This window comes from Pongo pygmaeus, chromosome 19 (genome assembly GCF_028885625.2).
Source record: "Pongo pygmaeus isolate AG05252 chromosome 19, NHGRI_mPonPyg2-v2.0_pri, whole genome shotgun sequence".
Classification (NCBI taxonomy): Eukaryota; Metazoa; Chordata; class Mammalia; order Primates; family Hominidae; genus Pongo; species Pongo pygmaeus.
Window position 1 is genome coordinate 6,500,427 of NC_072392.2, and position 13,474 is coordinate 6,513,900.

The window sequence follows — 13,474 nt, forward strand, 5'->3', positions numbered from 1 at the left end:
CCGCCCAGTCTCGGGAACCCGCCCCCCAGTCCCAGGCCCCCCTAAAGCCTAGACGGCAGAAAAGGTAACTGGGAGTACAAAGCAACAAAGGCTTTCCGAGTCAGATCTCCTCTCCCCCAAGTCCATGACTCTATGCGGCTTCCCAAAATCCCCCCCAGCCCCGGCCCGAGCCCACCTGGCCTGGGGCGAGGCGCGGCTACTGGGAGGCGGGCAAGGGGGGCCCCCAACTAGGCCGCGCTTCCGGCCGCCCGCCCAGTCGCCATAGCAACAGGCGCAGGGCGGCTTGGGAGCCGTTGAGGCGCCGAACTACTTAAGGATCCAGGTGTTGCAAAGCGGTAAGTTTTGCAGCCAGTGTCCATGGGGTCGGGGCTGGGACTAGATTAGGGTAGATCTAAGCCTGGGCTTGGGAGTGCAGCTAGCGCAGAAAGATCCGAGAAACTAGAGCAAAAAGCCATCCGGATGGATTGTGGTCCTCAGAGGCTCCCGTACTCTTCAGCGGCGCAGGCTTCCGCAGGCTCCGCCCTCTCATGCCCACCCGGAAACAGCCTCGTCCCGCCCACGTGAGCCCCAACCGCAGCGACCAGACGTGCACTCCTCCAGCAGCTGCTGCACGTCGTGCCAATGGCCCGCTATGAGGAGGTGAGCGTGTCTGGCTTCGAGGAGTTCCACCGGGCCGTGGAACAGCACAATGGCAAGACCATTTTCGCCTACTTTACGGGTTCTAAGGACGCCGGAGGGAAAAGCTGGTGCCCCGACTGCGTGCAGGGTGAGGCCGGGATTCGGGGGCTGCTGTCCAATGGAAATGGCAGGAAGGTCGAGCCTACGGCCAGAAGGGGGGCTTAGCGGAGGCAGTCTTGGTTCCAGACATCGGCGGAGCAATCTGAGCTGTCCCCAAGTCTCCTTCTATTAAATCCTACCCCGCCCTGCCAAGAGCGCTCTTCCTTTTACCATTTTACCCGGATGATCTTGGAATAGTTCCTTAAAACTTCTCACTCCCCCAGTACCATTAGTGTCTTACAGGATTCGTGAGTTGGTCAGCAAATACATGTGCTTTCCATTGTTACGGGCGCGGTGGTGCAGGGGCAAATCGGGACTGGGATTTGGTCCTTACCCTTAGCGTGGCTGTAAGACCAGAAGTGAACACCTGACTTCTGTTGACCTCTTCAGTTAGCTGCAGGTTAAAGTCTGAGTGCTTACCAAGACTGGGGGAAGGGGAAAAGAACACTGTTTATACGTGCCTGATTGGAGAGTTGACGTGCGATTATTTTATCTCAACTTTTTTTAAAGCTGAACCAGTCGTACGAGAGGGGCTGAAGCACATTAGTGAAGGATGTGTGTTCATCTACTGCCAAGTAGGAGAAAAGCCTTAGTAAGTGGCAATGTATAATCTACCTCACAGACGTGCACAAATTGCATACTTAGGCGGGAGGGGCCTCAGGGACTCACCCAGTTTATCTTATAAGGTAATGTCTGACAAGTTAAACAATTAGAAGCTATTAAATACAAATTTTCAATGCCCACCTGAATTAAGTAAGGGTAATTCAACGAATTTGGTCTGGTGTAAGCCCAGAACTTAGCTGGCTTTACTTTTATATCTTAGTCACACTTTAAAACTTTGCACAGGGTAATTAATAGATTAAGCCATAGTCCGCAAGGTTTTTTAAGTGTTTGCAAGAACAGTGATTACTAACAAATTAAATGTAGGAATATGTCAAATATTAAGCAAACTGTAATAAACCAAGTAAATTTTTTTCATGATCACTTTTTCTTTTGGAATAGTTGGAAAGATCCAAATAATGACTTCAGAAAAAACTTGAAAGTAACAGCAGTGCCTACACTAATTAAGTATGGAACAGTAAGTATCTTTAAATATGCTGGGCCTGTAATTCACTGTCAGAACTCTTTTAACTTGCTGTGGATCCAGATTTGAAAAGATCTTGACATTTCATCTCAATTCCATTGTTGTTCAGAGTGCTGCTGAAAGTCCATTCCTATGGCCAATCCCAATAAACTAATAATGTAAATATCTAGCTATTAGGTCTTTTTCATGTTAAGTCACTCTTTAAAAAAAAAAAAACAGAAAATAGGTTGACTCGTAATTCCTTAAAACATTTGCATCAACAGTTATTTTCTATTTAATTCGTAATTCTGGTTAAAAAGTAAGGGCATCTCTTCCAGTTCAGTCATGCCCCTGGGATCCTAAATTAAAGAGTTGAGGGGAAGAAGAGGGCACTGGGCTTGCTGTCTCCTGTTTTAGTCTGTGGAGCTTCCTGGTAATTTGGGGTTTAAGTCTCTTGAGCCAAGTATGTTAGTGATTCATCTTACAGCAAATATCTTGATTCTTTCATAAAACTTGTTATAACTAGATGATAGTTTCTGAATTGCATAATTTCTGTGTTCAAAGATTAGTGTCATTCAAGGCAGAACTCATTCCACTCCTAATAATGTTTTATAGGAGTAGTGAAGATTTGACTGTTCTTCTCTTACAGCCTCAAAAACTGGTAGAATCTGAGTGTCTTCAGGCCAACCTGGTGGAAATGTTGTTCTCTGAAGATTAAGATTTTAGGATGGCAATCATGTCTTGATTTCCTGATTTGTTCTAGTATCAATAAACTGTATACTTGCTTTCAATTCACGTTAGCAATAAATGATGTTAAAAAACTGGCATGTGTCTAAACAATAGAGTGCTATTAAAATGCCCATGAACCTTTAGTTTGCCTGTAATACACGGATGTTTTTAAGATACAAAGAAGTCTTCGGAAGTAGCAGTAAAGGCTCAAAGGAATGTATTCTTGAAGGTGACGGAAATACCTAAAAACTCCTAAAGGTGCAGAGCACACCTTCCAAATCTCTCAAAAGATCAGTACCTTTTATTTTAAATTCTCTCCATCTGCAAAGCAACTGATGATATTCCTGAAACCCCTTCTTTGATTTTGGAATGTAGAACCTAACCTCAGCACTGAAGGAAAGCCCATTACCTCTAATCCAGCCTCTGCTTAATTCAGGCAGTTTTGTTTTGTTTATTAAAAAACAGACTCCTGAGCACTAGAGGTAGTTTGTTTTACAGCTATCTCAATGTGCTTTACTTGGGATGAGGCAGGTGGCGGAGAGCGGCTGGAGAGACTATATAACCCAGTTGTGGGAAGAACTCCAAGTCAGTCACACTGATTCTACCACTTACTAGCTGTGTAACCACAGGCAAGTTACTCACCCCGTCCAAACCTCAGTTTTCTCTTCTATAAACAAAGTTCTGAGAATAAAATGAGAATTCAAGGAAGCATTTAACATAGCACCTGGTTTGTGGTACCTCCCAAATCAATGGTAGCTTTCCCAAATGAACACAAGTATTTGAGGCTCCTCATGTTTGTTCTAAAGTCAAGAGTCCAGTTAGTAATTAACCACTAGTTGTCCTGCCATGACTAGGTCAAGTGAGGCCACAGTGATTCAGTGATTCTTAAAGCCACCTTGCAAAGCAGGTAATACAGGTACTTCCTGTCCTGCAGAATTTAAGAACTTTTATGCAGTTCCTGTCCTGTGATTTAAAGAGGTTACTGACTCTGCTACTCTCACTACGTAGGTAAGAGTGGTAGAGTAGTCGATCTGAGAGACAGTAAGGTTCCAGGAGATGGTCTTGCCCTACTATATGGCAGGAAGAGCTAGCCTTAGAATTCAGTATACTTGGTGGCCCACCCCTACCCCATGCCCCAGTGCCTTATTTGGTCTAAAGCACCTAACTTTTCCATGCTTAATCAGCTGATTATGCTAAATGCGTAAAAAAGAAAACACCTTACAAATCCACAGGGAAATCAAATAACAATTCAGGTTTAACAGAAATAGTCTATTAACAATAAAAAGTTGGACTAAAAAGCACACTAAAGGTTCTAGGGGCTACCATAATAAAGGTAGATAGGAAGAGTTTTCATTCTTCATTTTTTTTTGTCTTCACTGTACAAAAGAAATACATTATATACATGTATTAAGAGCCTCGTCTGTATCCAGTTTTTCATTTTCCCGATGTGTTATTTTGCTGTTGCTGCTCTGCCAAGGCTTGCTGAAGGCGCATCCGCTTCCGGGAATAGTGCTGCCAATGTAGAATCTGCTGTTCATCAATAAATTTCGCACACTGAGCATTCACCAGCTCCTTTCGGAAGTGTTCATATTGGAGCAGCTCTAACATGTGTAAACACTGAGGGTACCTGGGTTTAAGTTTGTAAGTGAATGAACAACATAATTTAAGTAAATAATGCCAAGGTCTAATTCAGTTATTCTCTTAAAAACGATCTTGTAGCCTGCCATTTCTATAACAGTAACTTAGTACACTCTGGTAGCATAGGGTTTTTTCCCCTGATTAGTCATCAAAGGTCAGTGTTCAATATTTTCGAAAATGAGAAGGTTTAAGTTTAGAAAGATTAAATTAACTTGCTCAGGACCACACAACACAGTAACTGGTAAGCAGAGTGAAAATTTAGGGACAAACCATGCTATTCCCTTCTAGTGGTTTCCAACGTGAAGAACATGAACATATTTTAGTAATTATGTGTTTGATACTCATTTTTCCATCAATAGGGATAAAAAGACAACTTTCATTTAAAAGTGAGTGTGAAAGAGGACCATGCACATACATTGTACTCTTGTTGTCCACAGGGATATACCAATTCTGAAATTAGATATACTCTAGGATTGGAAAAGTAAATATACTGTGGATAAGGACAGCCAAATTTCTGGCTATCAGAAAAGGAGTTATAGACACAGAAAGGAAAAAGGCTACAATGAACCCTGTGTTACTGAGCTGGTATTGAAAACATCAGTATGTACTTACGGCTTTTAATATACATAGACATAGAATAAACAGATGTATACGTGTGTGCGTGTATACACATACATACATATATATAGTTCTTGAGCTTTGTGTACTGAGAGGGCCTAGAAGCAATGACACTGTGGTACTAATGAACATACAATGTCCAGACTGTGGTTTCCAAGGAGCAGGTATCCTTGGAGAAAAGGGTGATTCAGGGATAAGACAGGAAAAGTACAAGATGAGCCTGGAACATTACATAGTGCCAGAAGAAAAAGTGCTAAAAATTCTTGGGAGGATCAAAAGTATTCAGGAGCCAACTTGAAGGGACTCCCAATGGCCAAATCTGGAATACTTAGCGCAAGAAAATACATAATTCTAATTCATAATTCTATTAAAAATAAGAATCCAAAAGTCCACACTAAATGGATGTAAATTTCTTTAATAAAATAATAGAAAACAAGGGAATATACTTCCTTACAATCGAATTCCAAACTAATAAATGCAGAATTATAGAATTAGAAAATCATCACAGTAAAAAATGTTTCAAGCAATTATCTTCAAAAGATGCTAAAATGGGCAAAAGTATATGTAATATGATATTTACATAGTCTCAAAGGATTTCCCCATAAGATACTTATTAAATACACAAGGAAAAATAGTAACTTAATATGGAGAAACCTAGAAGGTACCATCCTCAACCAAGTTACCAAAATTAATGTCACCAGTAGTGGGACAAATAGACTTCATGTGACTGCAGATATATGAAGGATACAAAATCATTTCTGTCATAGTCATGGAAAAGAAAAGACCACTGAGATGAAAGGAGACTAAGAAGACATGACAGCAAAATGCAACATACGGGCCTAGACTGGATCCTGCACTACATACAGCACACCAGCAGGACAGCAGGCCTAGGCTAAATCCTGCACTACATACAGCACACCAGCAGAACAACTGGCAAAATGTGAATGAGGTCTGTAGATTAGGTAATAATATTAATGTGCTGATTTTTGCTGATTGTAGTGTTACACATTTGGAATATGTGAGTGAAGAAAATACAGGAATTATCTTTACTATTTTTCCAGCTATTTTGTAAGTGAAATTATTTCAAGTTGAAAAGACAAAAGCTAACTGAGACAATTAAAATACAGTAACATATAGTAAGTGTGGGGAAAAGAGAGATCAGATTGTTACTGTGTCTATGTAGAAAAGGAAGACATAAGAAACTCCATTTTGATCTGTACTAAGAAAAATTGTTCTGCTTTAAGATGCTGTTAATCTGTAACTTTAGCCCCAACTCTGTGCTCCCAGAAACATGTGCTATATTGAATCAAGGTTTAATGGATTTAGGGCTGTGCAGGATGTGCCTTGTTAACAATATGTTTGCAGGCAGTATGCTTGGTAAAAGTCATCGCCATTCTCCATTCTCGATTAACCAGAGACACAATGCACTGCGGAAGGCTGCAGGGACCCCTGCCCAGAAAAGCCTGGGTATTGTCCAGGTTTTCCCCAACTGAGACAGCCTGAGATATGGCCTCGTGGGAAAGGAAAGACCTTACATCCCCCAGCCCCACACCCATAAAGGGTCTGTGCTGAGGAGTAGTAGTGAAAGAGGGAGGCCTCTTTGCAGTTGAGATAAGATGAAGGCTTCTGTCTCCTGCTCGTCCCTGGGAATAGAATGTCGCGGTGTAATGTCGACCATTCCCATTCGTTCTATTCTGAGATAGGAGAAAACCGCCCTGTGGCTGGAGGCGAGATATGCTGGCAGCAATACTGCTCTGTTGCTCTCTGCTAGTTAGATGTTTGTGTAAAGTGAAACATAAATCTAGCCTACGTGCACATCCAGGCACAGTACCTTTCCTTGAACTTATTCATGATACAGATTCCTTTGCTCACGTTTCCCTGCTGACCTTCTCGCCACCTGTTGCCCTGCTACACTCGCCTCGCCAAGATAGTAAAAATAATGATCAATAAATACTGAGGGAACTCAGAGACCGGCGCTGGTGCAGGTCCTCGCATGCTGAGTGTGCCGGTCCCCTGGGCCCACTGTTCTTTCTCTATACTTTGTCTCTGTGTCTTATTTCTTTTCTCAGTCTTTCATCTCCAACCTGACAAGAAATACGCAGAGGTGTGGAGGGGCAGGCCCCCTTCAGGAAGTATGCAGATAAAGCCAAAGTTGCACAAGTGATATGCAAATGACTAAAGTGTGGAAAATAGGATACTAGAGCAATGCTTCTAAAACTTTAATGTGTATATGGGTCACTTCTTAAAATGCAGATTGAATCCTTAGGCCTGGAGTGGGGCCTGAGCTCTGCATTTCTAAAAAGCTCCCAAATGAAACCAATGCTACTGATGTCAACACCACATTGAATAGAGGGCTTAATACCATGCTTCTAAGATAGTAACTTCCAAGACAGCAAAGATTTGCTATCCACACACTAAAAATACACAGTTGCTCTAATTGTTGGCTGCTTATGCTAGAATGCTCTATTCACACCTGCCCTGGCTAACTCCCTTTCATGACAGCATTAGTAGTTAAAATGACCAGGATGTAAGTTCCAGCCGGGTGGCCTTTAACAAGGTACTCAACCTCTCTAAGGTTCAGTTTCTTCAACAGTAAAATAATGTGACAACCAAGAGAATGGTCTCAAGTAGCATTCAGTCAATAACTAGAATTTAGACATGCAGTGATTATATCAGAATACCTTAGATGACAATAAAGAATCATACTCTGATAGGCTACAAGTCAACAAGATGAAATAGAAGCCGTATAAAAGGGAAGTTCTGCATTTGGTGTTTTTAAAAAGAAACAACATAGGGAGAACCCAACAGCATTGATGAAAATAAGAACTGAAGGATTTTAGTTGACACAATGCTTCCAGCAAGTCAACAATGTGATCTTCTCCCCACTCCCACCCCCAAAAGTAATATAAACTTAAGTTGAATTAATAGAGGTGTATGACCACATGAAGAAAAGAAAAGACCTCTGGCCCACTGTACTCTGACCACATCTGAAGGCCTGTGTTTAGTTCTTGGCTGAACTGCATAAAGTACAACTGCCAAATATCCAAAGGAGGGAACCTCAACTCATGAGAACTCTGGACACCATCGCACAATGGCTGAGGGTAGTTGAGAAAAATAGATGGAAGAGAGATGTTATAGTGGCACCTACTGGCTATCAATGAAGCAGGCCAAGTGGTAGAAAGTGTCTCTTCCACCAGGTGGAAAGCAGCTAGTAGTGACAGCTGCTCTCAGCCTCAGCCCAGTTGTTGACTTGGGAGAATTAAGATCTATGGTTACTAGATCTTCCAGAATCGAAACAGTAGCTGGAAATCTGCATTTGTTATCTACAACTTTCTGATCTTTAAATATTGGCAAGTATTGAAAAAACTAAAATCTTCTGCAGACTGAATAAAATGCCCAAAAGGGGCTAATTTGCAGTCTCTCTTGAATGTAAATATCTGGAAGGCTGTTGTCCTCAAGAGAGTATAGAATGGTTCTAGCTTAATCCAGGGACAAACAGACTGGGGCTACATTATATCACAATATAAGGAAGAACTTTCTAATATCTGGCTAACAATCAAATCAGCTGTCCCTGACAGAGTAACACGGGCTCCATGGAAACCTCCAGAGTGTAGATGACCATCTCTCAGCAACGTTGTGGGTAAGATTAAACTTGTTGGTGGCTAAGGCTTCCAACACTGAGTCTGTAAATCTACACACATACAATATTCGTTGAAGTCTACTTTTCTTAAAAGTCTTTTCTTTGGATTATTAAATGGATAAAAAGCTAGAAAAGGTGCAAAAGGTCCTGCAGGCAACATAAGACGTACATGCTTCGTGAGTCAGTTGTTATTGGACACAGAAAAGTGACTTTGAGACAAGTTTGAAACATTTTCCTCTCAAACTTTTTTTTTTTTTTTTTTTTTAAAAGGTTCACTATTGCTTTCTACCTGCTTAAGACAAAGCAGGGGTGTGAGTTCAAGGTGGGGTTTTTTGTTGTTGTTGTTTTGTTTTTAACCATTAAAAGGGAATTGCTTTGTGGTTATAATATGCTTCTTGCAACTTAGTAAGCCTTAACATGAAAGTGTCTGCTGAACGACCTGAATGGTAAAAAAAAAAAAAAAAAAAAAATATATATATATATATATATATATAAATGAGTTAATGCATATGAAGCATTTAGCACTGTTCCTGGCACATAAGAGGCCTTAAATGAAAGACAGCAACTCTAAGACTCAGGTAAGATCACCTCATTCAAATAACCCCAGAAACACCTTCCTTACAGATACCCTCTTTTAATTTCAGCCCATGGCTTATGCCACTACATTTACAGATTGTGAGTTCTTAGGGATCAGAAACCAGGTGAGATGGGGAGGGTGGTAAAAGACAAGGTCAGAAAAGGCAGGGCCAGATCATATAGGGCTTTAGCCCAAGAAAAAAGACTGGATTTTATCCTGCATGGAATGGAAAGCCATTGAAAGGTTCTAAGCAAGAAAGTAAAGTGTTCTGATTTATATTTTTAAATGATTAAGTTGGTTTCTGTGTAGAAAGCTGTTTTGCTTGGTTTGGTTTGGGGTGGAGACGGGGGCAGGAAGGTAAAGTAGAAGCAGAGCTAACCAGGGAGTAGATTACTGCAGTGTTACAAGTTAGAGATGAGGGTGTCTTGTATTAAGATGGTGATAACGAAAAGAAGTGGAGAGATTCCAAATACATTTTTGCCAATGTGAAACTAAGAAATCTATTATATAATAAAGTATACACATGCTTAGGATTATAAAAATTAAACTTACTTTAGATACTTGGCATATTCTGGGTCTTTCCAGTAAAGCAAGTATTTAAGATAATTAACAAAAGCTTTGTCTTTGAAGTAACCTCTTTGGGCAAGAACTGAAAAGCATTAAAAAAAAATCTGTAGGTCAAACCAATCCTTAAACTGTGATTTGTTACCCCTAATATAAAGGATCTATTTACATAACACCCCCACCACCAACACACATTGGATTCAAAACACAAATCCCAGTGCACAATTATATCTATATACCAGCATAAGTGTAACGTCATTCAATTGAGAATGTGTAAAAGTAGATACTATTTTGAACTGCAACTCTTCTGTCAGAAATCATTAATAGCTACTCAATTTAATGAGGTGCTTAACAACTTACAATTAAGGTAATTTGGGTTGGCTAAACATTGCACAAATTCCAACTCCAACTGAAACCGAAGTCGATTTCCAGCATCATCTAGGAGACAAGACAGCAAAAATCATGGCAAATAAAGGTCACTGTATATAATACTGATTTGTAGTAAGGAAAGGGCAATAAAGAAACCTGACTAATGTTGAGATGGTCTTCCCAAACTAGGAGTGGGAGGAGATAAACCTTCCTTCGAAATCTAAGAAAAGCGGAGCCCTGATTAAAAGGAGTAAGTTAAAAGTTTCTCTAAAGTTAAAGAGAAATCATCAAAGAAAACAGCAACACAAACGGAGAATTCCTACCACTCGTGGGCCACTATGTAGGAATTTTAACAGTGATCACTACGGTAGGCTGTAATAACTGTGGCTTCCCCTATTTTAATAATGCGTTGTAACAATTGTTAAGTGATTAAGTTTCGCAAACGCTACGGGCTGAATCAGTAAAGAAAAACTTAGGATGCAAGAGACTGCGGAGAGCCTAAAAGATCATGGAGCGCATGCATATAAGAAGCACCACTAGCAGAATGATACACAAGTCTAGCGACGATATTTCAAACTTAGGCAAGCTCATGTGAGAAGCAGAAAACCAATCAAGGAGGACACGGTTTAACACACAAGTCCTCTCCCTTAGTCTCACCCACGCCGGGGAGCTGGTGGGGTGGTGTCTGAATAGCAAAGATGTGCGAACAAACCAAATTAGGAAAACTGCAAAGAGTACCTTAGTCTTTCTAGACGCTACAAGAGCCTTCTCTCCTCCCTGTCCAAATATTAACCCGGCCAAGAATAAGGCCTAGAAGGAGGCCACGGGGAAGCGGTCTGGGCCGAGAAGAGTTCCATCTGCGAAGACTCCAAGATCAGAGAGCTACTCACCTGTCTCCATAGCGACGGCAGCGGCCATAACAAACGAAGATACCAAAACGCCACCAAACGAAGATACCAAAACGCCACCAACCTGACCGAGCAAAAGCCCAAAGTGACGGGGGAAGTTCCGGAAACCACGGCTCCCTCTTCCGGTCCCGGGGCACTGTGGGATATGGGGCGGGGCAGCTCCGCCCATCCCCGACCAGCCCTGGGATGGCTCCACCCGCGCTGGCTCCAAAATAGCGAGGGGGCGGGGCCCGGGCCGTGGGAGCGCCTGAGGGGCAGGAGCCCAGTGTTTTAGCCTTCGAAGGACTACGGTGCTTCCACGTCATCGTGTTGTGGCGCTCCCGGCTATGGCAGTACCGTAGTTTTCCTCTCTTCTGCCTGCGGTGACCGTTGGGCTGTGGGGTGCCCGGAGGCCTCCCTGGCCCCCTCACGCCGGCAGAATGGCCTCAGCCCGAGGGGCCAAGCAGTCTTCGCCCCGGGTGGGGACCACCCGCTACACAGAGACGTCCACGGTCTGCGTGGAGACTTCGTCTCACCGCGTGGAGACGTCGTCCCGGCGGGTGGAGACCTCCCAGCGCCGCAGCGAGGGGCCCTCCCTCTCCCCCTCGGGGAAGCGGCTCCCTCGCATCCTCGAGGCGTCCTCCCGGCACGTGGAATCCTCCTCGCAGCGCACGGAAACGACCTCCCGCCAAGTCAGGGCCTCGTCCCTGAGGGTGGAGACGTCTCTACACTGCTCGGAGAGCCCGGCACCGCGGGCCAAGCCGGCCGCCCGCCAGAACGAAAAAACGGCCCGATGAGATGCTGCTTCCCAATGGCCACCAAGGGGCCAGGGCCCTCAGCCAGGACAGAAAGGCTTCCAGTTGCCAGCCAGCCAGCCAGCCAGCTGCCAGGTGGACCAATCATTTTCGGTTTCATGGAAACAAACCATAAATCAATGTAAGAAACAGCCAAGCCGCAGTTTCTGAACACAGCCAACGTTTATTGACCGTCCTGCGTCTTGGACCAGCCTACTTTTGACCCAGTGAACTATTTTCACTTGAAGCCAGCACAAAAGGTTTTCAGGCCCAGGATGCTGTCTAAATCGGGTTGATGGACAAAGAGGCTGTTTGGGCCTCTGAGCCAGGTGAGTTTGGGATCCACAGCCCTCAGAAGACCTTCACCCTTTAGGAACAGAGACCAAACTGAAATCATGACCTGTGGAATGATTCCATGCCTGTTAAAAACTTGAGGGGCAAGGAACAGACTCATAAATTATTAATTGGCCTTTGTTTATGTTTCAAAGTAAATGGTTGTTTTCTTTATGCTAAGTCTTTGTACCTGGCACCCCCATCCATACAGTTTTTTAAGGTAGGTTAGATGTAGTTAAAAATGACAGTAAACCCACCAGCAAGCAAAAATAATCTTAGAAGAGAAAGTGAGAGGAGGTCATTGAAACCTGACCTGAGGTTTGAAGAAGATGGAGAAGAGTCATATTTATTGAGAACCTGCTCTGTGCCAGGCACTAGATGTTCCTCCACTTACGATGGGGTTACCTCCCATTAAAACTATTGTAAGTTGAAAATATGGTAATTTGAAAATGCACTTAATACCCCTAACCTACTAAACATCATGGCTTAGCCTAGCCTACCTTAAACATGCTCAGAACACCTAAAGTTGAACAAAATCATCTAACAGAAAGCCTGTTTTATAATAAAATGTTGAATATCTCATGTAATTTATTGCATACTGTACTAAAAGTGAAAAACAACGGTTGTATGAGTACTTAAAGAACTATTTCTACTGCATGTCACTTTTGTACTGTTGTAAAGTTGAAAAATCATAAGTCAAACCATCTTAAGTTGGGAACTGTCTGTATTCTGGGAACTTGGGCGATAGCAGTAAAAAAGGCAAAGTCCCAGCTCCAGTGGAGCTTACACTCTGGTGAAAAGGCAGACAAGCAATGATGAAACAAGACAATTTTCTATTGTGATTAGCTCTATGAAGGAAATACATGGGTAATGTGTTAGGGAATGGAAGTAAGGGGCTTCTTTTGATAAAATGGTCAGGGAAGGCCTTGCTGATTAGTTAACATTTAATCTGAGATATGTGTGAATGAACAGTGATCTGGAACAGGTGCATTCTAGGCAGAAGAACAGCAAATACAAAGGGTGGATGGGAACCAGCTTTGAATGTTCAAGGAACAGAAAGAAGGCCAGTGTGGCTGGAGTGAGAGAGAAGCAATTATATAGACATGGAAGCAGAACGGAAGAGAGGAGTTAAAAACAAGCAGGGGCCAGTCCACAGAAGGTCTAAGCCACAGTAAGGAACTTGAGATTTATTCTAAGGTCAATAGGGAAACACTGAAGGGTTTCCGACAGGGGAATGACATGATGCCATTTACATTTAAAAAAATATCCTTTTGGCTTCTGTGTGTAGAATGTGGGACAGTGGTTCTCAACTAAGTGTGATTTTGTCCCCCAGAGGATATATGGCAACCTCTAGAGACATTTTAGTTTGGTGGAAAAGTTGTGTGTGTGGGGGGGGGTGGCACATTAGGTGCTACTGGCACCTAGTGGGTAGAGGCCACGGATGCCACCTGACATCCTACAGTGCACAGGTCAACACCCTCCCCT

The 13,474-nt window shown here is 42.8% G+C and overlaps 4 protein-coding genes across 7 annotated transcripts in view; 2 read left to right on the forward strand and 2 right to left on the reverse strand.

Annotated features, from left to right (window-relative positions):
* KIAA0753 (KIAA0753 ortholog) overlaps window positions 1–1,345 on the reverse strand; it is a 63,235-nt gene extending 61,890 nt beyond the window's left edge. For 2 of the 4 annotated variants that reach the window (XM_054459491.2, XM_054459490.2), the window contains exon 1: window positions 176–562. The gene's annotated coding sequence lies outside the window, so the exon portion shown is untranslated. Of the gene's footprint in view, window positions 1–175; window positions 563–948; window positions 1,013–1,238 lie in introns of those variants that run through there. The other 2 variants (XM_054459493.2, XM_054459492.2) reach the window with 2 other exon arrangements.
* TXNDC17 (thioredoxin domain containing 17) lies at window positions 15–4,134 on the forward strand. The gene is made up of 5 exons (XM_054459506.2): window positions 15–335; window positions 497–766; window positions 1,288–1,369; window positions 1,780–1,855; window positions 2,490–4,134. Exons 2-5 carry the CDS (start codon window positions 622–624, stop codon window positions 2,556–2,558), a joined length of 372 nt encoding a protein of 123 aa, XP_054315481.1. The 5' UTR covers window positions 15–335; window positions 497–621; the 3' UTR covers window positions 2,559–4,134.
* On the reverse strand, window positions 3,807–11,052 carry MED31 (mediator complex subunit 31). Its single transcript, XM_054459505.2, has 4 exons — window positions 10,866–11,052; window positions 9,967–10,044; window positions 9,595–9,691; window positions 3,807–4,196 (listed from the first exon to the last, which is right to left on the reverse strand). The coding sequence occupies exons 1-4, from the start codon at window positions 11,050–11,052 to the stop codon at window positions 4,004–4,006; spliced, it is 555 nt and encodes a 184-aa protein (XP_054315480.1). The 3' UTR covers window positions 3,807–4,003.
* Window positions 11,053–11,302: 250 nt separating this feature from the next.
* Window positions 11,303–12,576, forward strand: C19H17orf100 (chromosome 19 C17orf100 homolog). The gene has a single exon (XM_054459507.2). It carries the CDS (start codon window positions 11,303–11,305, stop codon window positions 11,657–11,659), a length of 357 nt encoding a protein of 118 aa, XP_054315482.1. The 3' UTR covers window positions 11,660–12,576.
* Window positions 12,577–13,474: the final 898 nt, after the last annotated feature.

What these genes read in the sequence shown, in the direction of transcription:
- TXNDC17 (XM_054459506.2), top strand. Translation starts at nt 622, where the DNA reads ATGGCCCGCTATGAGGAGGTGAGCGTGTCTGGCTTCGAGGAGTTCCAC. An exon ending in GTGCCCCGACTGCGTGCAGG is followed by an intron (nt 767 to 1,287) that starts GTGAGGCCGGGA and finishes CTTTTTTTAAAG; the next exon opens with CTGAACCAGTCGTACGAGAG. An exon ending in CAAGTAGGAGAAAAGCCTTA is followed by an intron (nt 1,370 to 1,779) that starts GTAAGTGGCAAT and finishes CTTTTGGAATAG; the next exon opens with TTGGAAAGATCCAAATAATG.
- MED31 (XM_054459505.2), bottom strand. Translation starts at nt 11,052, where the DNA reads ATGGGCGGAGCTGCCCCGCCCCATATCCCACAGTGCCCCGGGACCGGA. An exon ending in TGCCGTCGCTATGGAGACAG is followed by an intron (nt 10,045 to 10,865) that starts GTGAGTAGCTCT and finishes CTTGTCTCCTAG; the next exon opens with ATGATGCTGGAAATCGACTT. An exon ending in GAATATGCCAAGTATCTAAA is followed by an intron (nt 4,197 to 9,594) that starts GTAAGTTTAATT and finishes ACTTAAACCCAG; the next exon opens with GTACCCTCAGTGTTTACACA.
- C19H17orf100 (XM_054459507.2), top strand. Translation starts at nt 11,303, where the DNA reads ATGGCCTCAGCCCGAGGGGCCAAGCAGTCTTCGCCCCGGGTGGGGACC.